The following is a 25,976-nucleotide window of genomic DNA, read 5'->3' as shown; positions in this document are numbered from 1 at the left end:
TTTCTTCCCCAAAGCCCCAGCAGATGGTTGTATGTCATACTTGCACATCCTTCTAGTTGCTGTATGTGGGACGCGGCCTCAGCATGGCCAGAGAAGCAGTGCGTCGGTGCACGCCGGGGATCCAAACCTGGGCCGCCAGTAGCGGAGCACGTGCACTTAACTGCTAAGCCACCGGGCCGGCCCAGGAAAGTTAATGTTAATTCAGTACTATTGTCTACTCTACAGTCTGTATTTGAATTTTGCCAATTATCCCCATGGTGTCTTTATAGCATTTTATTTTTCCTAACCCAAAATCTAATCCAGGATGCCATATTGTATCCAGTTGTCACATCTCTTTACTCTTTCAAGATCTGGAAGAATGTCTCAGACTTTCTTTGTCCTTCCTGACACAGACATTTTTGAAGACTACAGGCCAGGTGTTTTGTAAAACGTCCCTCAATTTGGATTTGCCTCATATTTCTTAACAATTGGATTCAGGTTCTGCATTTTTTGCTAGGATTACCACAGAAGTGATGTTGTGTCCTTCTCAGTACATTATATCTGGAGCCACCTGATGTTGGTTTGCCCCATTACTGGTGATGTTAACTTTGATCACTTGGTTAAGATGGTGTCTGTTAGATTTCTCCACTGTAAAGTTGCTACTTTTCCTTGGTAATGAAAACATATCTTGTGGGGAGATACTTTAAAACTATAAAAATATCCTATTTGCACCCCCCTTGTCACCCCAATTTCACTGAATGGTTTTAACACCCATTCTTACCTGAATCCATTATTATTATGGTGATTGTAAACTGGTCATTTTTAAAGTCTACATTCCTTCTACAATTATTAGCTGGCTTTCCTATTGTAAAAGAACTTTTCCTGCTCTTCTTCCTCCTTTCCACCTCTCCTGCTTCCTCCTTCACTCTATGTCTCTCTCTAATATTTTCAGAATCAGTATGAGCTCCTAGGTTCTTTCTTTATTCAAGGCGTTAATCCAAAATGCCATTATTCGTTTTGATGCTCAAAGTCTCCCTGCTTTGGCCAGAGGGAATTCTTTTAAGCTGGTTCCTTGTCCTTTTGACAGCTTCCCATCATTCTGTGAGGACTTCCTTAATATCTGATGCAACAGATGTTCCAGCCTCATCTTGTGCTTTCCCTGCCCCAGCCTGGAATCAGCCATTTTCCAAGGAGTCCTGGTTCCTCTCCAAGGAGAGTGGAATTTAGAAGCCAAGATCTGGGTGTCAGGTGCTGGCCCCATGTTGAAGGTAGAGATAGCAGAATTTACAGACAGATTGCATGTAGGGTATAAGAGGAGAGGAGTCCCTATTCCCTTTAGCTTTTTAAGACATTGCTTCTCTGAAGTCTTTGCTAGACACTCTCTAAGGCTGAATCTAGCCCGTATTTTAGCAAGTATTCTATTATTTGAATTATTAATACACAAATATGTCTCTAAATGGAGCATAGTAATTAAATATCAGACACTGGTACTATCTGGGAGATATTTATCTTTGGCCTTGGGCCCTTACATCAACCTGGTTTTGAAGCTCATCTCTAGAACTTGCTGGTTGTCTGAGCCTTGGCAAGTCTCTTAGCTGTTTTGTTCCTCAGTTTCCTCACCTGTAAAATTAGAGTAATGAGAGGTATCTCACAGGGTTGTTCTGAAAAGTAAATGCTATTGGAATGTAAAGTGCTTGGCACTGAGTCTGGCCCATTCTGAACGCCGAGGGCAGGTAACTTAACCTCTCTGTACCTTGGCTCCTCACCTGTGAAATGGGCTTGCCGTGAGAAGCGGCTGGAATCACACACAGAGAACCTTCGGCTGTGGACCTGGTAAACGGTGAGTGTCAGTCCGTGGCTACTGCTACCAGAGTTTTCTAAGTATTGGTCTTCTGTGATGTCTTGAGGGCAACAACCGCCCCTTGTTCATACTTTCATCCTCTCTCCTTCCACTCCAGGCTCTATAGTCTGTCCGGTCAGACCCTGTTTCTTGAGTGCTTCAGGCCAGAGCCTGGACCCATCCACAGCCTCTCAGCTCTTCCCAGAGTCGGGGCCTGACAGAGAGCCTGAGGAACATACAACTCTGTCAGCAGCAATTTGGTTGAAATGACAATTTTGTCAAAAATGAATTTTGCTTCAGTGATTTTTTTAAAGATTGGGAAATTGGGGACCTTTGTGCAGTCTTATGAACATTTTTGCCGATTTTCTAGAATTAGAAAAAATTGTTTTAACCTCCAATTACTTTGCAGCCGATTATTCCTACTTTTCTGTTTACAGTAGCAAATTGTTGAAACAACTTAAATATCTGACAATGGAATGGTTTCCTTTCTTCCTTTCTTTTTCTTTCTTTTGTTCAGTAAAAAAAGAAAAATGCAGAACAGTATGTATAATAAAATCTAATATAATAAAATACATGCACGTATGCATATACCAGCCACTGTTACGGAGTGTCTCTCTGGTGGTGGAGGTATGGAGCCTTTCACTTTATACTCTCCTGACTGCTGGGAGAAGCAATGGACCATGGCCTTGAGCATCCCTGCACACTCTGGATAGTATACAAAGAATGCAAGGTCCTGGCCGCTCCATATCCAGGCCATTTCTCAGGGTGGTGTTTGCAGTGAGTAACTCTGAGGGATGAAGTAACGTCTCCCTTCAGGACAAACAGCAGGCTTGCTTCCCACCTGCTCGGAAGGAGGGAAAGTCCCCAAGCTCAGTGTTCCTCAGCTGTGGGATAAGCCCCTCGGTGTCACCCCTGTGGGACTTGAGGGCAGGGGGAACTAATGCAAACATAATGCTCTTACTGCTTGCTGTGCGGTGAGTAATGGATTCCTGTGTCTCTGACCCGGGGTCTCATGTCTTTGTGTCAGACTAACTCGGCTTGTGAGTGGGCACGATCCCGGGCTCCAACACTGGCTTGTTTCAATCATCCATCACATACATGTATTATTACTTTTATAATATAAAAATCAGTTTTGATTTTTTTTAAAGAAAGGCAAAAAACAAAACAAAACCAAACCAAAAAACCGTACACACACCAAAAGTCAAAGCTTACAAATTAGAGGAAAGTCAGGAAAGAGCAACCATCTAGAGAAGACAATAAAGTACTCATACTTATCCAAAGAGACTTGGTTAATTCCAGACTGCTTCCATCTTTCCAGTCTGTCGGGCTGGAAACTGTCTTTCCAAACTGTTTTCCATGTAGATTCCCATATCTTTATTAGTCTTCTACAAAAATAAGATCATAGTGTATGCAGTGCTTAGTTACCACCTTGAGTTAGTTATGCAGTCCACAACTGGGGGCCATTGTAGTGACCCCCAGCTCCTTGAGAAGTTGTCAAGAGCTCCTCAGGGATCACACACAGCTTGAAAAGGCTTTCACTGCCCCCAGCCAGAGTTGGGGGCTTCCTTTTGCCCTGGTACTTCCCGGGAGCTTTTGGGGCAGTGCCACCCTGGTTCCTGGCCTAACAGGTTGGGGATCACAAATGCTAAGAAACCACCTCCCCCTCCCATCTCCTTTTCCACACCCCTTAGCTCTCAAGCATACATTCCCATCACCCCCGCTCTGACCCCTATCCTTATCCCAGCCTCACCCCTTGCCATCCCATTCCCCAGCTAAGACGCAGGAATCCCCGTTCTAGATCCCCCCAATCCCCACCTGCCTCAGCTGAGACCCCAGACACCCTAGCACCATCTCAGACTCCGGAAAGAGATGGTAGGGCAGCTGTGGGAACAGGGCGGGTGGAGCAGGATGCTAGGGTGGGGTGGGGTGGGTGGAGCCCTGGGCCACTTCCTTTCCTCCTGGGGCCCTGTCCGCTCAGTCCCGCCCCAGCTTCAAGAGGAGTTGGAGCAACCTGGCCCCAGCCCTGTGCCCTTAACAAGTGAGCTGGTAAGTGGGTGCAACTTGGTGGGGCAGGGGCCTCTGTGGACCTGGGAACGTGCCTGTGGCCTGACAAGACCCTGATAGGTGATGGGAAAAGAGGATCAGGAGCCACTGGGGCTGAATCGGGTCAGGAAAGGCCAGAAGGCATGGCCATTGCTGGAGTCCAAGCTGTCAAGGCCTGAGCGGGGGCCATGGGATGGAATTGATGGGGGACCTGCCAGCATCTGTTCCCTTGTTATTTCTGATAACAGTAAAAGGAAGGGTGGAAAAGCCGTTAAACCTCAAGTTAGGCCCGGCAGTTGGCAGGGAAGTGGGCAGGAGGGGAGGGCCTGGTTAGGTCCTCCCCCGGATCCTTATGTGTTCTGTTTCTCCAACTTCCCCACCCTCAGGTCCCAACTCCTACTCATGCCTGTTGCCATGAAAATGACTCTGCTTCTCCTCCTCTTTGGCGGCCTCTGGACCCAAGAGGTGAACTCTCATATTCCGGAGAGCACAACCATGTTGCAGATGTCTGCATCCAGAAATTCCCCTATTTCTTTGGTCTCAAATAACACTGAGGCCCCAAACCTCAACTCAGTGACCTCCAACCCTATAACAACAAGGGACTCAGAGAAGGGTGATGGCACCAGGTACCAGACCTCCCCACTTTCTTCAACTCCCTATACACCCAAAGAGTTGTCCATTTCCGGGACTTCCATTGCTGCCAGCAGTGGCTTCCCCATCTCAGAGAAGGGTGATGGCACCAGGTACCAGACCTCCCCACTTTCTTCAGCTCCCTATACACCCAATGAGCTGTCCATTCCCGGGACTTCCATTGCTGCCAGCAGTGGCTTCCCCGTAACCGAGCCAACAACCTCCCAGGAAGTTTCCACCAAGAAGTCATCAATACTCCTGGAAACCCTTAATGAAACCACTAGCCCTGTGGTACCAACGATGAGCTCTCTGGACCTCCACATTACGACTGTTGGAACCAGGGTACCTAGCTTTCTGGAGACCTCCAGTGTGACCAGTGGACCCCCTGTCACCATGGCAACTAGCTCTCTGGAGACCTCCAAGGGAACCAGTGAACTTTCTGTTACCATGACAACTATCTCTCTGAAGACCCCCAAGGGGACCAGTAGCTCCCCCAGCTCCGCAGTAAAAATATCCACCGGGACTACCTCAAACACCTCCGCAATCGCAAACAGTGGTGGGCTCTCAAATCAGGGAACAAATGGCACCCTGCTGGTGGCTGTCCTTGCAGCCCTGCTGGTGGTCATTGTCCTCTTGATACTACTTGTGCTGTGGCGCAGGAGGCAGAAGCAGAGGACCGGGATCCTGATGCTAAGCAGGGGTGGAAAGTGCAATGGGGCAGTAGATGCCTGGGCTGGGCCAGTCCAGGAGAATGATGAGGAGGCCATGACAGCAACAATGAGAGTGTCTGGGGGCGACAAGAGCTCTGGGGTCCCTGAAGGGGAGGGGTCTGGCCGGCGGCCCACACTCACCACTTTCTTCGGTAGAAAGAAGTCTCACGAGGGCTCCTTGGCACTGGAGGAGCTAAAGCCTGGGTCAGCCTCCAGCCTAAAGGGAGAGGAAGAGCCGCTGGTCGGCAGCGAAGATGGGGCTGTGGAGGTCCCCGATTCTGTGGACCAAAAGTGAGAGATGTGGAGGCCCCTTAGCGCTTGTGAATAACAAGACTGGAGATCAGAATCATTTTTAGCTTTCATCACCTTCCCTCCTATCATCACTTCCAGCCCCATTGTCACCCAGCATCCTTTGGATTTTCACCCAGCATCTTCACTCTGAATCCTCATCCAGCTTCTTAACCCCGGATCTTCCGGCCAGCATCTGCACCCAGCATCTAGGCCAGGGCCTGCACCCACTTAACACTTGTAGACTGAATGCATAAGTCTTCCTCATCAACCCTTACTTCTCCCAATCACCTCTTTCTCCATGTTTTTGTCCTTGAAACCAGCTACTGGCTCTCCATAATGCCAAACTTCCTTGACCTATGAGTTCTCAGAGGATTCCCCAGCGATACCAGAGTCTGGGAAGAAGGAAATGACAACCCAGCACATTCTTCCCTAGGATTACTCTGGAAAGTACATTTGGACTCATAGATTAGGACAGTCCTACTGGGTCAGCCCATGAGCCTCCTTTAACTCTGGGCCCCAGTGCTCTGTGCCAGGCCAGCCTGGAGCATGGGCTGGGTGGCGTCACCTCGCTGTGCTCTCAGGTGTGCCTGTGACAGTACCTGGACTCTAGGCTTGCCTGTGGGCCAGGCCACTGAACTCTCCCTCACCTCCGGACTGAGGCAGCCAGAGGCTTCAGCTATTTCTCCTCCCAAGGGCAGAGGTAAGAGGAGTTTCCGAGCAGGTGCAGTTCTCAGAAGCCCCAGCACCTATGTGGGTCCATTCACGGGTGCGGTTTGTGAAGGGTGGTGGTGAGTACAGACGGCGTGAGGGAGGCGGGCAGGAAGGGCTGCAGAGGCTGAGGAGATGCCAACCTGAGGAACCGCTGAGAACATGTGTGCCCTCATCTTTGCTCAGCTGGGGTGGAGGCAGTAGAAGATTAAACTCTGTCTGCAGCCCAATAAAGAACGCCGGCTTGATAGAAAGACTGCATGTGTGACCCGAGTGTGGCTCTTCAGCTCAGCAGATGTGTCCCTTCCTCAAACCTCTGCCACTCCAACACGAGGCAAGGGGAGAGGAGACCCAATAGCAGGGTCTTGCTGATGCTGTGACATGTTTAATTTGTTTGTCCGTATCTCCTCTTCCGTTCTCCAAGGGGAATCAATGAGAGTGAGCTAAATGAGGAGCAGTGACAGGCCTGTAGAACCAGGGGCTTCCCCTGTGGCTCTGGGATGGAGAGGAGGGGACAAGACCCACCTGCGCTGTCTCTGAGTCCTGCCCAGACCAGAGCCCAGGGGGCCACACGGGCCACCGGCAGTTGGTATTTCCCCAGGGGAAAGGAAATTTGCAAAGAGGAAGTCGTTGAGTCAGAGGTTGCGGTGGCCGAGAGCAGACAGACTGACCTACAAAAAGACAAGCTGATGGGAACCGCAGGAGTGTGACTGCCATGTGGCCTGGACTGGCGGGGAGGCAGGAGATAGGGAAAGGGCTCTAGTGGGTCAGTTCATGGTGGGGATGAGGGGGAGAAGAGGCGGAAAGTGGTCATGGATCCACCCGGCCACCATGGAGTTGTGCCACCTGTGCCTGGTCCATGGGGACAGGCAGAGCTAGGGTGAAAGTCCACCCCTCGCCAGTCAGGATGGGCACCCACAGGGCCACGTCTGGGCGCCTTTGCCGCCTCCTCACAAGATGCAGTCTGGGCTAACTGTAGCCCCAGCACAGCAGAAGTGAGCTCCAAAGGTCCCTTAGGGATACTGCAACTGTCTTAGATCTGTCAAACCAAGGGCCCCAATTTCAGGTTTAGAAAACATTGTCGCTGATCTGAGGCCCTCAGCTTCCCTCCTCCCCCTCACTGGACACATGCAGTTGTTTTCTGAACCATGACTAGATTCTGGGTCCTGGGCGAATCCTGAAGTAAATGAAGTGGGGGTGGGTAAGGCACTCATTAGAGTTATCACAGCCCAGAAAATATCAAAATATGTGACAAGTTCAAATAGAGACACCAACAAAATTTTATGAGTGCATAAAAAGAAGGGAGTGCTGGGCCGGGCCCGTGGCTTAGCAGTTAAGTGCGCTCACTCCGCTGCTGGCGGCCCAGGTTCGGATCCCGGGCGTGCACCGACGCACTGCTTCTCCAGCCATGCTGAGGTCGCGTCCCACATACAGCAACTAGAAGGATGTGCAGCTATGACATACAACTATCTACTGGGGCTTTGGGGGAAAAATAAATAAATAAAATTAAAAAAAGAAGGGAGTGCTGCACTGCTCCTGGGGAGAGGGTAGGAGGCTCCCCCCAAGAGTTTAAGTTGCACAGGGTCTTTGTCATATTCACTGCTATGCTGGTGGCTATTGTGCCCAGCATGTAGTAGATCCTCAGTAAATATTCATTTGAATGAATGAATGAATGAATGAATGGAGATGACTTCTCACAGATTATGGAGGCTGAGAAGGATTTTGCCAGGCTGAAAGGTGGGAAGGTCACCGTCAACGGAGGAGATTTGCACAGGCCCAGTAAGGAAAGAGTGAGCAGTCCAGTGTAGATTCTTCTTTGGACAAACACAGAATGGATGACTTTCAATTCTCTAGAGGGAAAAAAAGCAAAGGAAGCAGTAGATTTTATAAGACCAAAAGGAAAAAAAAAGGAGAGGAATAAGGAACAATAAGGAAATATAAAATATGGTGATGAAAGGACCAAACATATTAGTTATGAAAATAATTGTAAATGGCTTATTACACTTATCATAATTGCTAAAAATCATGTTTTCAAAAACTATGTAATGACTTTGAAAAGTGTCTACAATATAATGTTAAGTGGAGAAAAAAGCTAGTCACTGATCTGTAAATACATGTGACTCTAATTCTGTAATAAAAAAACTTGGATTTTTATAGAAAAAAAGATTTGAAGGAAGTATCCTAAATGTTTATTGTGGTTGTCTGTAAGGTGATAGGTTTACGGGTGATTTTTATTTTGTTTATACTTTTCTATATTTTCCAAATTTTATACACTAAATATCTATCACTTTTACAATTAGAAAAAATATTAACAAAAAGATGTTTACCGGGGGGTTGGGGGTGTCTGGTTTAAGGAGAGGTTTGTGGGAGCTGAGAGGCTGGAAAGGGAGATGGGAGCCATGCTACCAGGGCTCACAGTTTGAATTCCCTTCTGACAGCAGTGGGGAAATCAGCAAACCTTGTCTGCTCTCCTCTCTTCCTGGGCCTCAGCAAGTGGTAGATACCACCACTGGGCAAAACGTGTTAGAACCCCCATCAAGCCCATCTCTCTCCCCTGTCATCGCTCCCCGGGTGTCAAGTTCAGCTGATTCTTCTTCTTCCACAGTCCCTGAGCCATTCCTTCTCTACAGACCCCATCACACCTCACCTGGTCCTGCTGAGACTTCCCTTTTGGTCTCCTGATCCCTATCCCTTCCACCCTCTGCCCGTGATGGTCCCAATGCCCCTTCTAAAAGGCCTCTCTGTCCAGATTACCCCTGCACCCACTAAGGCCATCAGGATAGAGCCCACCTTCCTTAGCATGGAGGATAAGACCCCTTGAAGAGCTGGCTCTGCCTGGTCAGCCCTTGGCCCAAACACTGTAGGCCCTCGAGCCTCATCAAATTCCTTGTAGTTCCCTGAATATGCCAGGTGTTTTTCTTGGTGTGTGCGTAGGAGTATAGTTTAAAATGTTGAAAATATTTATCTTGTCCAGACTTTTTTACAGTTTTACAATTAACTTTTTATAGTTAATTACCTCTTTTGCAAAAGTTAATTACCAGCACATTCTAGTTTCTTAAATAACAGGATTCACACACACAATCATGTACCGTGTATTATGCTTCACCTTTTATTTTAAAACACATACTTCTGTTTTATTCTCAAAAGAGCACAAATAAAGCTTTGTCATCCAAAATGAAAATTCCAGATGGAAGAAGGATTTGGATGGGGAAGGTCTTGAGAAATCTGTTAATGCAAGTCACTTTTGTAGACAGGAAAAGGGCCTCTATGCATGGTTCTAAGGACATTTCATTTCTAAAAATGGACACAACATCTAAGTTTCCTCTGCATCCCCATTTCTGACCCTTACTCACGTTCAGTTCGGCAGGCAGAACCTATGAAAGATGGGCTACCTGGCAGCTACAGGCAGAGTTGAGCCGTTGGGCTGAGAGAATGGGAAATAGAACCCATCCCTGAACTCCAAGCTCAGTGACTGTGCCAGAAGGCAGATCAAGCCAGGACTGTTAACAGGACAAGAGAGGAATATAATCAGAAGGTTCGAAGATTCCCTAAGTAGTAACAAAAGTAGACCCCAATCAAGAGCAGAGAGAAAACTTTCAAACTCTAAGGTAGAAGAGCCCACACAGTGGGTGACTGTTCTGTTCTGGGGATGTTTGGGGTAGAGCCATTAGACATCAGAGCCACAGTATTTTGGAGACAATCTACCTGCTCCTGACAATGAGCTGCAGATGGGTGCCTGTGTGCCTCAGCCCCCTAGGATGCTCGGCATCTGCCTGCCCAGCTTGTGGCATCGGGACATCCTAGCTGGACCATGGCCCAGATCCCAGGAGGTGTTGGCCCTGCAGAAGGCCACATACTCCCTCCTGCATTTGTGCACACTGTGCCTGAAGATGGCCCACCCCCAGCTTGTCCCACAACACAAACATCTTGACTTCCTGCAACTCCTCCTCAACAGTCAAGATTTAGCTCAAATGTCACTGCTTAGAGAAGCTGCCCTCGCTGCCCCCGCCCCAAGCAGACATAGTGTTTCTTCTCCACTCCTACAGCACAAACAACTGGCTGTAATTATGTGAAGGTGTCCCTCACTCATTAGACTGTAACCCCTCCAAGTCCGAGTGTCACCTTGGTGGCTCCAGCGCCCAGGGCCCGGCACATAGTGGCAACCTAATACATGTTCACTGAATGGAGGGGTAAATGAATTAATGAATAAACAAACAATGGTTTTTAAGTAAACGTATAGCAAGATGAGATCTATCTTTTGAGTGAAGCTGGCATCCAGGAGGATGGCCTGAAGGCAGTGTGGCCCAGGCCCAAGATGAGAGTGTCATTCTAGTCCCAGTTAGATACGGTGCGAGTCTAGCCTAAGTAGCCTAAGGTGAAAGAAGAGGTCAGATTTGAAATATATTTATTCAGAGAATAAGATTTTCTAAAAATTACTGATTATTTTATTAAAATAGTAAAAAATAAAATAATAAAATAAAATAAAATTTTATTTTATTTATTAAATTTTTTTTTTTCAGAGAATAAGATTTTAGAACTAATTGGCTGTTAGAGGGGATGGGGGAAAATGAGATCACACTTCAAGTTTTCTATCTTGGGAGATTGGGGAGATGCTGACATCCTCACGTGGAAATGCAGAGAGATGAGCAGTTTTGGGGGAAAACATAATGAGTTCATTTTTAGAACTGTCAGGAGGGATGTTTTGGAGATGGTTAGAGTAGAGATAGGGAACTTGGGAGGGAGATCAGAGCCGGTATAGCGTAAGCCCTGACAGTTGTTGTTTTTTTCTTGTTTTTTGTAATGCAAGTGCCTGACTTAAGTTTTGATTGCCTAGGCATCCACTTCAAAGAGGCATCCGCTTCAAAGAGGGCTATCTCAAATAAACACAGTGCCTGTCACCAACTAGATAAGGAACCAGGCCGCCTCATCTGCTGAGTCTCTTTTGTTTTAGAGATTTCGGTTAATTTCAATAACTGATCATCTGGGTCGCTGTTTTTTTTCCTCTTCCTGTGCTTTAAATTCCCGCTCTTCTGTTTTAAACGCACCAATAAAGAGTTAGCCCACGAAATCCTAGGCCCCCCGGCCTCAACCCCAATAAAAGCCCAACCCCAGGCCTGTTTCCCCTTTTTCTCTCCCCCCAACAAGCCGCCTGTGTGGCCCCAGGTGTGCTATGTAATTTCCAGGTCTTGTAACTAATAAACCTTTATTTTTTCAAAGTTTCCTGATGGTTATTGCTAAAGGACGTCTTGCAATCATAATAAGAACCACAAGAGGTGGTCCAGCCACGCCATTGCTTATTGATAGGCCGAGACCCACACTAAACAGCTGGAGATATAGATTTGAGAGTCATCTGACATTAGATAGCAATTTAAATAATGGCATAGGGGGACAAATGCACAAGCTATATCATTTACTGTGTAGAATGAGAAAAGGAGAGAGCTGTGGAGAGAATCTTAGTGTGTTAGTCAGGGCAGGCTAACTGCTGTAACAAAACAAACTGTTTTGTTACCCCAAACAACCCCAAACTCTCAGGGGTATAACTCAAGAGAAGTTTTTTCCTTGCTTACGTAACAGTCCAATCCTGGCATTTGGTGGGTGACTTTCCATAATGTCATTCAGGGACCCAGAGTCCATTTTGTGGCTCTGTCAATTCCTAGGGAGGAGAGAGAGGGAAGGGTCACAGGAAGGCTTTCATGGGCCAGGTCTGGAATTGGCACGTATTACTTTTGCCCACCTCCCGTTGGACAGAATTCAGTCACATGAGAGCCACAGTGCAAAGGAAGCTGGGAAATGTAGTTTAGCTGTGTGCCCAGAAGAAAAAGAGAAACAATCCCATCACACTGAGGAAACACTGAAATTTGAGAGTTGGATGTAGGAAAAAGGACCGGCAAGAGATAGCAAAGAGCCTTTAAGAGAGAAAGCAGGAGAAAATGACGTCTAGGAAAAAAAGGGAGAAAATAGTTTGGAGAAGGGCTGTCAGGAGCAGTCCCCGACTAGAGTGAGGCGAGCAAGGTGCCGAGGTGCAAAATGGAAGCTGAGAGTGAGGCCTCCTTCCATTTTGCACCCCAGGACCCCTGCTTGTCTCGCCTGAGTCCCAGTTCTGGCAGGGTCACCTGCTGCAGAGGAAGAAACGGGAGAAGGCTGGGAAGATGGCAGTGGATTTGGCAATCAGTGACTCGAGCAAGCAGTTTCCCACGAAGAAATGGAGTCCCCAGCAGTTCTTGGACAGGAACGTGCCTGAAGTCCCAGTACAGGTTACTGGCAATTTCCCAGTTTTCCCATTCAGAAGTCTGGCTCTGATCTGCCTGTGCCCTTAAAGTACCTTGGAAAGAGGGAAGAGAAGGAAGGTGGACATTTGTTAAGTTTCTACTCCATGTTACTCGCAGAGTTTTCTCACTCGATTCTCAGTTGAACCTGCGAGGTAGGTCTTAGCCCATTTCACAGCTAAGGAAACTGAGGCGCAGAACAAAGTAAAAAGGTGCTTGAGATAAAAAGGATAGAATTAGGATTTTCCCAGTGCACCGTCAAAGAGACTTTCCAGCCCTCACAAGGGAGCAGATTCTTACATTTGCAGCCTCACACCCTGGGGCAGGGCAGAGGAGGGCTGGGGATGTGGAGAGAACAGGGCCTCCGGTCAGAGAGGAGATGACTTCTGAGTTACATAACTGAGAGCTCCTCCTCTGACGATGGAAGGGAAATAAGGTGTGTACAGCCCGAGGGGTCCTGGAGGAGGGCGGGAGGGGGAGCCCCAGAGAACCTGGGAAGGCTGGCTAGACCGGCCCCTCCTCCCTTCCCTCTGGGAGCCCCACCTCCACCTCCAGCCTCTCCAAACACTGGATCTGAGCAGTGGACACACCAGCCCGGCAGCTGTGAGCTGTCATGGACCCTGAAGGTAAAGGAGCCTTCCAGACTTTTCTCCCCAGTGTCCCTGCACCACCCTCTCCTGCTCCTCTCTCCATCTCAATTTCTGTCAGTCTTTTATCTCCTCACCCCCACGGGAAGGCCAAGTCTCCTCTGGTCTCCATCTAACTCTATTACCTCCCCACCTCCCTCCAACCTCTCTGAACCCTAAGCACTCCTTTCTGTCCTCCAAAGGCCTCTTCTCACTCTTCTCTCTCCTTCTATGTTGGGTCCCTGGTGAGCTCTGGGGAAGAAAAGGGCTTGAGGCCCAGGAAAGGCCTGGAGGAGGGTGCTTCCCCTGGGGGCTAAAGGGGACGGGTAGTGGGAGGCTGGAGGAGGAACAGCTCTGGACTTTGCCCCTTGCTGGCAGCTCTGGAGGAGCAGAGGCAAAGTCCTGTTCAGCTGCGCAGGGTGGGGGAGGGGGCTTGAATGCAGTGATTCTCTGGCGGGGAGGGGAAGGGGGCGGGTATCGGGGTGAGGTCGCTAAGGAGGCTGTATGTAGAATGATAGGGGCCAGGCTCTGGAGTCCAGAGGCTCCTGTTTGAATCCCAGCTCTACCAGGAACAGGCTGTGTGACCTTAGGCAAGTCACCTGACTTCTCAGAGCCTCATTTCCCTGCATTGCAAAATGACTATAATAGTCCCCTGCTCATAAGGTTGTGGGGAGGACGAATGACATGATGCATGGAAGGTGCCTGGCTAGTGCCTGGAGACAGGAGGCCCTCCTTGAGCTCTCTGCATTTTCACTTTCCCCTCCCTGGGCTTCTTCCCCAGCTCTGACCTCCCTCCCCTGGTTTGGGGCTTCTACTGGCCAAACACACACACATACACACACACACACACACACACACACACACACACACACGGCCCCTCTGGCTTGGCCATGAAACCAGTTCTTGGTTTAGAAACAACCTCAGAGTCAGAGCCTGGGTTCAGATCCCATCCCTGCCACCTGCTAGCTGTGTGACCTGGGACAAGATGCTCAGCCTTGCTGTGCTTTGGTTTCCTCCTTGGTGGTGATTTATGTTGGTGATGTGGTTGATTCCTCACATCTTTGTCTCCAGCTCTGAGCCCTCCCCAGCTTCCAGTTCCATTTTGGGAAGCCCTGGGGGTCCATCTCCACCTAGACATCTCCCCAGCGTGCTGAACTCAAAGTCTCCCCCCTCCACCAGCTCCATTTCTCTTCTTGTCTCACCGTCCTCCTACTCAGACCAGAAACCTCGGGGTCACCTTTGACGGCTCACTCTCCCTCGCACACCGATAGCCAGACAGTTGCCACGTCCTATGGACTTACCTTCACAGCATCAGCTGAGCCTCTTCCCTCTCTGTTCTCACCTCCTTCTGAGAGAGCAGCCTGGTGGAGGCTGCCTTTGCATCACTGCCTTCGTGTGCACGACAACACGTGATGTTGAGTTCCGGGCCAAGCAGAAGGGCAGGCGCTGGGATCACTGCCCCATGGGAGTTAAGCCAGCAGGGAGTACACAAGTCAAGTGGGGGAGGCAAAGCTGGGGAAGTGGGGGAAAGAAGGCACGAGGACAGAGTTGGGGCAGAAGCAGATGGCAGGCCGGTGGGCAAATGCCAAGAGGTCAGACTTGACAAGGCCAAGGTGTGAGAGGGTGCGGCCAGGGCAGGAAGTCTGTGGCGTGGGGTGCAGGGTGGTGTGCCCTTTTCTTAAAGCCTGGGGGGGCTGCCCTCCCATTACACTTTACCCTGGCTCACTGCTTCTTGCCCAGGCTGTTGCAACAGCCTCCCAACTTACATCTTTCAAGAACCCTAGACACAATTTAAATTTCAAAGTGCATTTTTGATCATGTGACTTCTGATCAAAAGTTTTACTGACTTCCCATTGCCTACTGAAGAACACCCTGACTCTTTCCCGTCATTCAAGGCCTGCTCAGTCTGGCCCCATCCTACGATCAGCCTTCTCTCTTGCTACGCTGCGTGTCTAAGATTGTGCACCTTCACCTACATATGCTCCGTGCCTCTCACTGCCAGGCCTTTGCTCTCTCCATTCTCTCCGCCTGGCAACCATCCTCTCCTGTCCTCTGCCAACCTATTCTCAGAGCCAACCTTTTGGAGCCTCCTCGTATTGCTCTCATACCTTAACGACAGGTCATCTCTCCCCGCTCTGAAATTCTGTAGATCGTTCTACCACCTGTGTGATGGGCAATCCCATTTGGCCCTATTTGGAGATCATTTCTCTTCTCCAGGGAGAAAAGGGGGATAGAAAGCACATTTCTCTGGAAGCTGCTAACCAGCCTCTGTCTCCATCTGGTGTTTGCCGAATGGATCAACAAATAAATAGGTTGAAGAACAAAGCTGCCAGAGTCTGACACCTGGGTTCAAAGGCATCTGGCCAGGCCTTGGCTCAGACATCTCATTCCCTCCTCATGGCAGCCCTGTGATTTCCTTGTGAAACACTCTCAGAAAGGTCAGCAAATTGCTTAAGGTCACCCAGGTGGTGGAGCCGGGGTTCAAACCCAGGCATTTCGTACTCCCAATCCAGGCTGTTCCTACTACACCAGGGACAGAGCCCTGGAACCGACTGTGGCTTGCAGAACTCTGTGAATATTAACTAATAAACATATAATAATTTAAAAATACAACTTAGTGATAGATTAAATGGCGGTGTGGTGAGGTAGGGTAAGTTGAGGGAACTCTGGAGCCAGCCTGCCTGGGCTTATGATCCTGACTCCACATTTCCCAGCTGTGTGGACTTTTGGGCAAGTCACTTGCCCTTTCAGTGCCTCAGTTTCCTTATCTGTAAAATGGGGATAATAATAGCACCCCCATAGGGTTGTTTGAGGATTAAATGTGTTAATATACATGAAATGCTTGGAACAGTGCCTAGGAAGGACTGTAAAACTGTCAGCTGTTATTATTATTACACATTATGTCATTCTGGATTCTATTATAGACAAGTGGTAGTAGGCACCAGAGTTTTAAGAAAAATTTATAAAGGCAAAACCTTTAAAATTGACAACATCTATCTAAGTTAATTTTTCCCTGTAAATTGGGGGAAACCATCATTACTTGGTTTTAGCTGGAAGACTTTGTCAGCCTCACATATACCACTGTGGCTGCAAGCACAGGCCACGTTGTTACACATAAAATTAAGAACAAAGACTTGTGTTCATTTTAGGTGCATTTGCAGAGCCTCCCTCTGCGCATCCATCAAAGGCACGAACAAGTGCTTGTTAAATCACTGAAGCAAAGAGGAAGGGATGCGGTTTCTGATTCTGGCGAGTGCCTCCGGGCAAGGAGCCCCAGTCTAGTTAGGGCAACACAGAGACAGTAAAAATCAGCCACAGTCCAGACGAGAAGCACAGAAGTACCAGGGAAGGGGGGCAAATCTCCATATATCCTGTAAGTTATCTGTATCTTTTTACATTGTTTGTAAAGAGAGACGTGCAGGAAATATCCCAAGATGCTTTGGATCCCCTCAAAAACAGAGATGCGACTTTTAATAAATTCTGGACAACCGATTAAGAAAGCATTGCCTCGAGAGATCAAGGTTACGCTCCACAGAATAAAATATACTCTCTGAAGGCAGGCATCCTGAGAGAACGCGACATGTCACAACTGCGAGGATAGAAAGCAGACAGGACGTTCCAGCTGTTCCCGCCGAGCAGCAGCAGCTTGGCAAGGTCTCTGGACCAGCTCTCCTCAGGCAGCTGCAAAAACAGCCCTCCCCCTCTCTGCAGTTCCTTCCAGCAACAGCTGCTCGTGAGGAGAGCCCGCGCTTTCAAAGCAACCCACAGGAATCCCTTTTGTTAGATATGCATGAGAGAGTGAGGGCCTAAAGAAAACCAGAGGTATTTATTTTTCACAAACGGAACGTGGCGCGTGCGACATTCTGCCTCCACAATAGGTAATCAGAACAAGTAATCTCAAAGACGGGAGCAAGAGAGGAGCCCCTGCTGGTGGAGGCAGTGTGGGGTTCGAAAAGTACCCGGCTGTGGAGAGGGAAGACCAGGCTCCACGCTGATCATTTTCTAGCTTGATCGTTTTCTAGCTCTGCTCTTTAGGTAACTTCCCCTTTCATTTCTGAGCGTCAGTTCTCCATCTATAAATATAAATGATACCTACTTCGAAGAATTGGAGGAAGGACTTGTGACAAAGTATAGCAAGTGCCTGCCATATGGTAGGCACCGAGGTGTGGTAGCTATTATTCTCTTCCGCAGTTCAGAAGCTCTCAACCCTGTGATAAATTAGAACTATGTTACCACATTCCAGACCAGCTATATCAGAACCTCTGGGGGTGGGGCCCCAGCATTAGCGTTTGGCAAACTCCCCAGATATTTCCATCGTGCAGTTGAGGTTGAGAACCACTGCTCTACCATCCTAAAAAACTCTCCTGGACCCTATCTCAAGGGAGGGCTCTCTCTCTCTTTATTTATCTATTTATTTTACTTTTTTACTATAGAGAATTTCAAACATACACAAAAGTAGACAGAAAAGTATGATGCAGCCTCATGGACCCGTCACCCAGCCTCAGCAACCATCAACTTTTGGCCAGTCCGGCCCCCTCCACATCCCTTCTACTTTCTACTTTCCGGGGTTACCTTAAAGTAAAACCAGCTCTCAAATCTTTTCATACATGAACATCCCACCATTTTATTATTATTATTATTATTTTTAAACATTTTATAATTTTATTTATTTACTTTTTCCCCCAAAGCCCCAGTAGATAGTTGTATGTCATAGCTGCACATCCTTCTAGTTGCTGTACGTGGGATGTGGCCTCAGCATGGCCGGAGAAGCGGTGCGTCAGTGCACGCCCAGGATCCGAACCCGGGCCACCAGCAGTGGAGCACGAGCACTTAACCGCTAAGCCACGGGGCCGGCCCCATTTTATTATTTTTTAAAAGATAAGGACTTTTCTTTTTATTACAACCACAATACAATGATTAACAATTAACTTTTTGAAAATTTCCTTAATGTTATCAAATATCTAGTCAGTGGGCAGATCTTCAGTGGTTTCATAAATATTCTAATTTGGTTTCAACTTGTTTGTTTGAATTAAGATTCAAATAAGATCCATACATTGTGATTGGTTAGTATGTATTTTAAGGTTCTTTTAATCTTTTGTTTTCCTTGCAATGTATATGTTGAAGAAATTGGGTTATCTTCTGGTAGAGTTTCCTGTGGTCTGACTTCTGCTGGTGTGTCCGCAGGGTATATTTTAACACGTTCCTCCGTCCTCTGGTTTTCTTGTGAATTGGTGGTTGCAACTAGAAGTCTGATCTGCCTCTGGGTCAGCTGTTTTGGCGAGAGTATTGTGCACGAGTGGCGGTGTGTTTTCCTGTCAGGGGTGCCCAGTGTAGGCTGTCTTTCTTCTTGATGTTGGCTTTTGACGCTCAACACCTGGACCCACTGGCTCACAAGGGTTGCAAAAATGGTTTGTGCCTTTCAGTAGAGCATTGGTTCTTGTTTAAGTGGACAATTCAGTGATTTTTAGCAAATGCACCGAGTTGTGCAGCCATCACCATAGACCATATCCATCACCTCAATCAGATCCCGTCCTGTTTAGAGTTAATGCCCAGGCCCAGGCGACCACTATTCTGATGTCTGTCTTTCTCAATTTGCCTTTCCTGGATGTTTCATATAAACAGAGGCCTACACCACATGGTCTTGTGTGAGCCCTAGTTCTTGACCCTCCTGTGCATCTGAGTTGCAGCGGGAGCTCTTCCAATACCTGGATGCCTGGGACCCACCTCCGAAAGATTCTGATTGGGTTGGTCTGGAATGGGGCTGAGCAGCAGAGTCTGAAAAGCTCCCCAGGTGGTTCCAATGTGCAGCCCAGATGGAGGGCCCTGCTTTCTCAACTTCTGCTGAGAGGAGTGGTCCACACCCACTGCCTCAACTCGCTCACCTCCCATATACCCCTTGATTGTGACAATGTGGCTTCTGCCCCCACCGCATGGCACTAAGACTGCTCTGGCCAAGGCCTCCCAAGTGCTGAGTCCAATGCCCATTTTCAGCCTTCTTTCTACTTGCTTCTGCTCACACCTGCTCCTGGAAACCCTCTTCTCCTTCCAGAAACCCACTCCTGCCTGGTGCAGCTTCTCTTTTCAACAGCAATGCCTCTGTGTCCTTTAAATACTGGTGGTTTCCCAGAACCCTCCTCTTCCCTGCCCTGGTAACTGGATGCGCTGCTATACTCGTCCATATATGCTGGCGGCTCCAGGATCTCCATTCCTCACCCCGATATCTCTCCAAACTCCAGAACCATTCTTCTACCCACCATCAGGACATGGCCGTCCACACATCCTGCTGGCATCTCAACCTTAACATCTGAAAAACCAAAGTTAATCTTTTCCCCCCAGCTCTGCTGCTTATAAGCTGTGTCACCAGGGCACAATAGAGGAACCTCCTTGAGATCCAGTTTCTATGCTTGTAACATGGGAATAATCCCCTGTGGTGAGCTTCGGATGAGAGAGCATAAGAGAAGTGTGGTGCCCACAGCGGGCACATCACAGGCCTCAGGCAAGCGCTGGTGCTGCCTTCTGCTGTGCCCACCTCCACCCCCGCCTACTCCTCCCTGAGCGACTCCTTATGTCAGTTTTCAGCTACGCAGGACAGAAACCCAAGGCTTCTACATCTTATTAGCTGCTAATTCCGGTAAGTTCTACCTCAAAAACAACTCACACCTCTGCCCCTGCTAACTGTTCTGCAGTCACTGCCCAAGTTCAGGGCTTCATCACTTTTTGTCTGGCCCATTGCCTCAGCCTCTGTTTGTCTCCCAACCCGTCTGCAGTTGGTGGCTGAAGTGACCCTTCTAGAACAAAATCATGATCATATCCTTGCTTAAAATTCTGTGATGGTTCCTAGGATCTGTCCAAATTCCTCAGACACATAGTTTATTTCTTTTTCACTTTGGCCTCACCTCCTGCCATTTCTCCTGCGAATCCCGCTCAGCCCTCCCTCACCTCCTCTCTCCATTTTCTTGCCTTTTTTTTTTTTTGAGGAAGGTTGTCCCTGAGCTCACATCTGTTGCCAATCTTCCTCTTTTTGCTGAGGAAGATTGTCTCTGAGTTAACATCTGTGCCCATCTTCCTCTATTTTGTATGTGGGACGCCACCACAGCATGGCTTGATGAGCGGTGTGCAGGTCCACGCCCAGGACCTGAACCCTCAAACCCCAGGCTGCCGAAGCAGAGTGCGCAAACTTAACCACTACGCCACGGGGCTAGCTCCTCTATTTTCTTGCTTTTGAGGCTTGAACACCTGCTCTTTCAGCCTGAAATGTCTTGCTGTCTCTCTTCCCCACCCCACACCTCTGCCCGGCAAACATTACTCATCCTTCAAGGCCACTAAAACTACCTCCCTCCTCAGGGACACTTAGTCATTCCTTCCTCTAAGCTCCCACGATTCGTGGTAAACGCTTCAGTCATTCCTTTAGCAAACATGCCTACTGTGTGCCAGACAGTGTTCCCCAGTGCTTTACAGATATTAACTCACTTAATTTTCATAACAACCCTCGGAGGTGATTATTCCCATTATCCCTGGCACAGGCAAGGAGCCTAAGGCCCCCGCGAGGTTGAGTCATTTGCTCAAGGTCACTTAGCTAAAGGAAGCAGAGGCAGTACTGGACACCAGGCTGTGTGGCCGTGGAGTCTGGTTCTAATGCATTCCACCGTGCGGCCTCTCTGCTTGAATAAGTATCATTGACCACTTAGTATTAAGCTAAACGATATGAAATTGCCAATATTTGACTGTTTTTTGACCTATAAAAGCAGCACATTTGGGCGCCAGCCTGGTGGCGTAGCGGTTGGGTTCTTGCGCTCCGTTTCGGCGGCCCAGGGTTCACAGGTTCTGATCCCGGGCACAGACCTGCACGCACTCATTAAGCCAGGCTGCGGCCGCAGTCCTGCATACAAAATAGAGGAAGACTGGCACAGATGTTAGCTCTGGGACAATCTTCCTCAAGCAAAAAAAGGAAGATTGGCAACAGATGTTAGCTCAGGGCCAATCTTCCTCAGCAAAAAAAACCCCAAAAAAACAAAAAAACAGCACATTTGTATGGTTCAGTATGCTAGGCACTTGGGATACAGCAGAAAACTCACTGGACAGACACATCTTTGCCCCCAGAGAGGAACAACAGCAGAGTGTGATGATGGGGAAAGAACAAGGAGCTGAGTGAGCATGCGACCTGATTTAGGGGGTGTGTGAGAGTCCCCTGCCGAGGAAGTGATGTCTAAGAGAAGACCTGCAAGAGGAGTCGAGGTGAAGGGGGAGTTTGGAGGTGAGGGTAAGGGAAGGGACTTACAACCTTGGAACAGCATAGGCTAAGGCCTGAAAGCTAAGAGAAAGAGCTGTCCACTCTGTCACCCAGCAATTAGTACCTGGCACAGGGCAGGTGCTCCGTAAGGGTTTGTCAAAAGAATACATGAAAACAGAAAGAAGTTAAGAGAGCTGGAGCTAATACAGTGAAAGCGGGGTTTTAAGCAGGAAAGTGATCCACTCAAATTTACTTTTTTATTGTTTTATTTTAAAGTCAGGTTTAATGAGGTATAATTACAGACAGTAAAATTCACTCTTCTCTGTACAGTTCTGAGTCTTGATAAATGCATCAGTCATGCAGCCACCATCACAGACAAGATATAGAACAGTTCAATCACATCCAAAAACTCTGGTGCTGCCCCTCTGTGGCCAGCCCCTCCCGACCCCCAGGGAACCACCAGTCTGTTCTCTGTTTCTATCCTTTTGCCTTTTCCAGAATGTCATTTATGATGGACTCAATAGCATGTAGCCTTTTGAATCTGGCTTCTTTACTTAGAATCATACATTTGAGGTGCGTCCCTATTGTGTGTATTAGTAGTTGGTGCCTTTATTGCTGAGTAGAAATCCATTGTATAGATGCCTCATGGTTTGTTTATTCAATACTCACCAGTTGAAGGGTCCAAATTCACTTTAAAAAGCAAACATTGTGCACCTCATCTGAATGGAGCGGAGGCCTCACGTCTCTGGAGTGTGAAGGGTGGAGACTGGGACTATGTCTTTGTCCCTTTCACTGACTGTTCCCAGCATCTGGCCGGGGCACAGCTGGCTCTGAGTGAGGAATGGAAGCCACTTGGGGCAGTTGTGGGAGACAATGTGGAGAAGGAGGGTGGGGAGCCATCACTGAGGACTGTGGCTGGGAGTGGGGGGCGGAGATTGGGTGCTTGGCTTTGGGGAAGAAGGGCTAGATAAGAAAGGCCTGCTTCTGAGAGTAGAGCAAGCCAGAATGTCTAGCCTTAACTTCAACTTGGATCAAAAATGGGGGAAACAAAACAGAACAAAACAAAATCCCCTCACATGCTATCAAATTGTCTCCCCCTCCCTGGGGAAGCTAAGTCCTGCTACAGCGCGCGCCACGGAGGCTGCAGGTCTTCTCCCGGCCGACAGATGGCGATGTTGCACTGTGCTTGAGCTCGGCTTCTGCCGTCACCCCACTCATGCAACAGGCGTGAGGGGCCCATTAGCCGCTACGCGCTGGCGGGAAGGACCTTAGAGACCAGCTGGTCCATAACTCTTATTTTACAGGTAAAGGACTCGCCCACGCTCCTGAAGCTATGTTTCGCAGAGCACGGGCTCAAACCCAATTTCCCCGTGCTTTTTCCTCCTTGTACAGCCCCCATCTCTAGAGAGAGGACAGTGTGAAATATCAGGCGTGGGAGGGGTCTCCAAGCTAGAGGGCAAAGGCGGAGGGACAGACGGCCATGACCACAAGGCCTGGCCGGTCTGACTCTGCTGGCAGTTTGCTGTGTGACCTCAGCCAACTTGCCTTTCCTCTCTGGTCGTCAGTTGCCACGTCTGTAAAAAGTCGAACTTCCAACTTTAATGTACTTGGTGCTATAGAGAAGACTGGGATGAAAGCAACACACAGCTCACGTTCTACTGGGGGCTTCAGCTCGTAAATATCTACTCCTTCTGTGCAGGGCAGACTTAGGGTGCCTTTCAGGTGGTGTGCACTTCTAGTTGGTAAAGAGGGGTTGATCCAGCACTAGGTTTGCCAGATAAAATATAGGACTCTCAGTTAAATTTGAATTTCAGATAATCAACAGATAATTTTTAAGTAAAAGCATGTTCTAAATATCACCTAGGATATATTTATACTAAAAAAATCTTTGACATTTGTCAGAAATTTAAATATAATTAGGCATCCTGTATTTTTATTTGCTCATTCTGGCAAACTTGTCCAGCCCATAGGGCCCACCCAGTGCCCCAGCCCGTCTCCCGGGCCCCCCAGATCGTCACTCTGATTGGCTAGTGCCCAGTTTGGCAGATTGTTAAATATTTTGACAGTCACTCCTGACTATAAGACAGGCAGCCAACATGTAACACCATTCTCTCTCCTTCCCTCCCAGGCCTGGCGCTCCTGCTGCCTCCTACCACTCTGGCTACCCTGGTGGACGGCTGGCTCCGAGAGGACTGCCCAAGCTTCAACCACGTTGCCTTGGTCACAGGGGCAGCCCCCTTGCAGGCGGCGCTGTGGGCCAAGTCCCCCGGCGTACTGGCTGGGAGGCCTTTCTTTGATGCCATCTTTGCCCATGTCAACTGCCAGGTCACGTGGTTCCTCCCCGAGGGATCAAAGCTGGTACCTGTGACCAAGGTGGCAGAGGTCCGGGGCCCTGCCAACTGCCTGCTGCTGGGCGAGCGGGTGGCCCTGAACATGCTGGCCCGCTGCAGTGGAGTTGCCAGTGCTGCCGCTGCTGCTGTGGAGGCCGCCAGGGGGACCGGCTGGGCTGGGCATGTGGCGGGCACGAGGAAGACTACACCAGGCTTCCGGCTGGTGGAGAAGTATGGGCTCCTAGTGGGCGGGGCCGCCTCCCACCGCTACGACCTGGGAGGGCTGGTGATGGTGAAGGACAACCACGTCATGGCGGCTGGAGGTGTGGAAAAGGTACATGTCTGGCTGAGCCCCTGCCCTGGCCCTGCTCCCCTCCGCCATCACAGCCTGTCCCTCTACCAGAGACCCCAACCACTCCCTGGTGAATAGTGATGTTGAGGGATGCAAGACTCCTCCACCCCTCAGTCGTTGCATCTGTAGAATGGGGGTTGGATTGCTTCTGTACCGGCGTTCCACTGCTGCTTGGTATCATGTTCAAGAGCAAAGGACAAACCATTGGGAACCAGTGTTGATGGCTCTATGACCTTGGGCAGGTCACTCTGACTCCCCAGACCTGTTTCCCAGCTGTGAAAACGTTCTTGAAGACTATTCTGAGTCAAATTGAAGTCAGGTCCAAATGCCAAATATTGCTGATAGTTGGCCGTTTTTTTGACCCAACAGAAGTGGTAATTTCATGTGGTTTCACCTAATAGGAAAGAAACCACCCGATGCCCGTTTTCCTCATTAACCCCAAGCTCGTTATCCATCTGGGGCCTTTCGAATGCCAGTCCCAGCGCACTGTGCCCCTGTGCCAGGTGCCACCCGTCCTCACTCTCGCCCTGACAGGCGGTGCGAGGGGCCCGGCAGGCGGCCGACTTCACCCTGAAGGTGGAGGTGGAGTGCAGCAGCCTGCAGGAGGCTGTGGAGGCGGCCGAGGCGGGCGCAGACCTCGTCTTGCTGGACAACTTCAGGCCTGAGGTGAGGCGGGGTCTGCTTCCTGGGAAGGGGCCGTGTGGGGGGCTCTCACCTCCCCTTGGCTTGTGTCCCACAGGAGCTGCACGCCACGGCCGCGGCGCTGAAGGCCCAGTTCCCGGGCGTGGGCGTGGAGGCCAGCGGGGGCATCACGCTGGACAACCTCCCTCAGTTCTGTGGGCCCCACATCGATGTCATCTCTCTGGGGATGCTCACCCAGGCTGCCCCGGCCCTCGATTTCTCCCTCAAGCTGTTCGCTGAAGGGGCCACTCCAGTGCCCCACGTCCGCCGGTCCTAAAGCCAAAGAGGATGACCCTGGTGGTGGGATAACGTAGTTCCTTGGGACCCTCAAGGCTACACACAGCCAACAGGACACTCTTGGCATTAGCCTGGGCGAAAGTCCAGGCTCTGCTGCTTACTGCTTGTGTGACCTTGAAGGGCTGACTTCACCTCTGCTCACAGTTTCCTAATCTGTAAAATGACCTAATAAATGATCAACCTAATGGATTTCTTTGGGTGATAATTAACACATAGTAAGTGCTCAGTAAATGTTAGAAATTACCATAGTTCATCTATTCTAAGATGCATTTTTTTTATCACACACTACCTTTTCTGAAGTCCAAGTATGTCTTTAATCAATGGTGTCTAATGGTTACCATCAGCTGGGCACTGGTCCTGGTCACGTAGCCATCGTGGCCTGTGCATGCAGCTTGTAGATAAAACATGATAACAGTCTATATTTAAATAAGTCCAAAAGAGCTCTTTTGACAAGTATAAAATAGGAATTGTAAGTGATAAGAAAGCATCGGTTGTAGTTCAATTGACAGTTTTCTTTTTGAGTAATGGTATGTGTGTGTTACAATCAACGGCATCTTATATTTGAGGACATATGGCATCAGGTCTGCTATTCAGCCGGAACCTTGCACTTGGTTGATGCCCATGTTGTACCGGTTATTAAGTATTTTGCCTCTCACCTCTGGCTACCGTTACACATCTTTGGTGGAGGTGAGAACCTGTCCATTCCTCACTTCTGAGGTCCCCAACAGACTCCACCATGCATCCTTCCCAAAATAAAAGACCTCCACTTGGTGCTGAAGGCCTTTTCGTGTCTGGTTCCATGGGGCTCTCACTAGTTGGGAGAGGACGGTGGGTACGGGGCAGCTGGGGCCAGAGAAAAGGTCAGTTGAGGGAGTAAAGGATGGGTGGGTGGGGTTCCAGGTTCAGATGTCAAACTTCCTTCTGTGCTGTCAGGACTCGGGGGTCTAAGCAGAGGATTTAAATCCAGCTCCCAAACACACACACACACCTGAG

At 49.1% G+C, this 25,976-nt stretch overlaps 2 protein-coding genes and 1 long non-coding RNA gene across 4 annotated transcripts; 2 read left to right on the top strand and 1 right to left on the bottom strand.

Annotated features, from left to right (window-relative positions):
- Positions 1-1,318: 1,318 nt before the first annotated feature.
- On the bottom strand, positions 1,319-3,705 carry LOC147913622 (uncharacterized). Its single transcript, XR_015556442.1, has 3 exons — positions 3,635-3,705; positions 3,091-3,204; positions 1,319-2,045 (listed from the first exon to the last, which is right to left on the bottom strand). It is a non-coding gene; the product is annotated as an uncharacterized LOC147913622 (long non-coding RNA).
- A 75-nt stretch (positions 3,706-3,780) lies between these two features.
- Positions 3,781-5,520, top strand: SPN (sialophorin). Its single transcript, XM_087417303.1, is given in 3 exon segments — positions 3,781-3,865; positions 4,249-5,480; positions 5,483-5,520. Coding segments are annotated over 2 exon segments (1,251 nt in total). The 5' UTR covers positions 3,781-3,865; positions 4,249-4,264; the 3' UTR covers positions 5,518-5,520.
- A 518-nt stretch (positions 5,521-6,038) lies between these two features.
- On the top strand, positions 6,039-25,761 carry QPRT (quinolinate phosphoribosyltransferase). Of its 2 annotated transcripts, none has more exons than XM_087417304.1 (4): positions 6,039-6,193; positions 23,452-23,987; positions 24,540-24,671; positions 24,745-25,761. In XM_087417304.1, exons 1-4 carry the CDS (start codon positions 6,040-6,042, stop codon positions 24,961-24,963), a joined length of 1,041 nt encoding a protein of 346 aa, XP_087273430.1. In that variant the 5' UTR covers position 6,039; the 3' UTR covers positions 24,964-25,761. The 2 variants fall into 2 exon arrangements, with proteins under 2 accessions (XP_087273430.1, XP_004439482.1); XM_004439425.3 differs by lacking the exon at positions 6,039-6,193 and adding an exon at positions 12,956-13,093.
- Positions 25,762-25,976: the final 215 nt, after the last annotated feature.

This window comes from Ceratotherium simum, chromosome 26 (assembly GCF_057802395.1).
Source record: "Ceratotherium simum simum isolate JZ-2026a chromosome 26, ASM5780239v1, whole genome shotgun sequence".
In the NCBI taxonomy this organism is placed as follows: Eukaryota; Metazoa; Chordata; class Mammalia; order Perissodactyla; family Rhinocerotidae; genus Ceratotherium; species Ceratotherium simum.
This window is presented reverse-complemented; position numbering and strand designations above follow the sequence as displayed.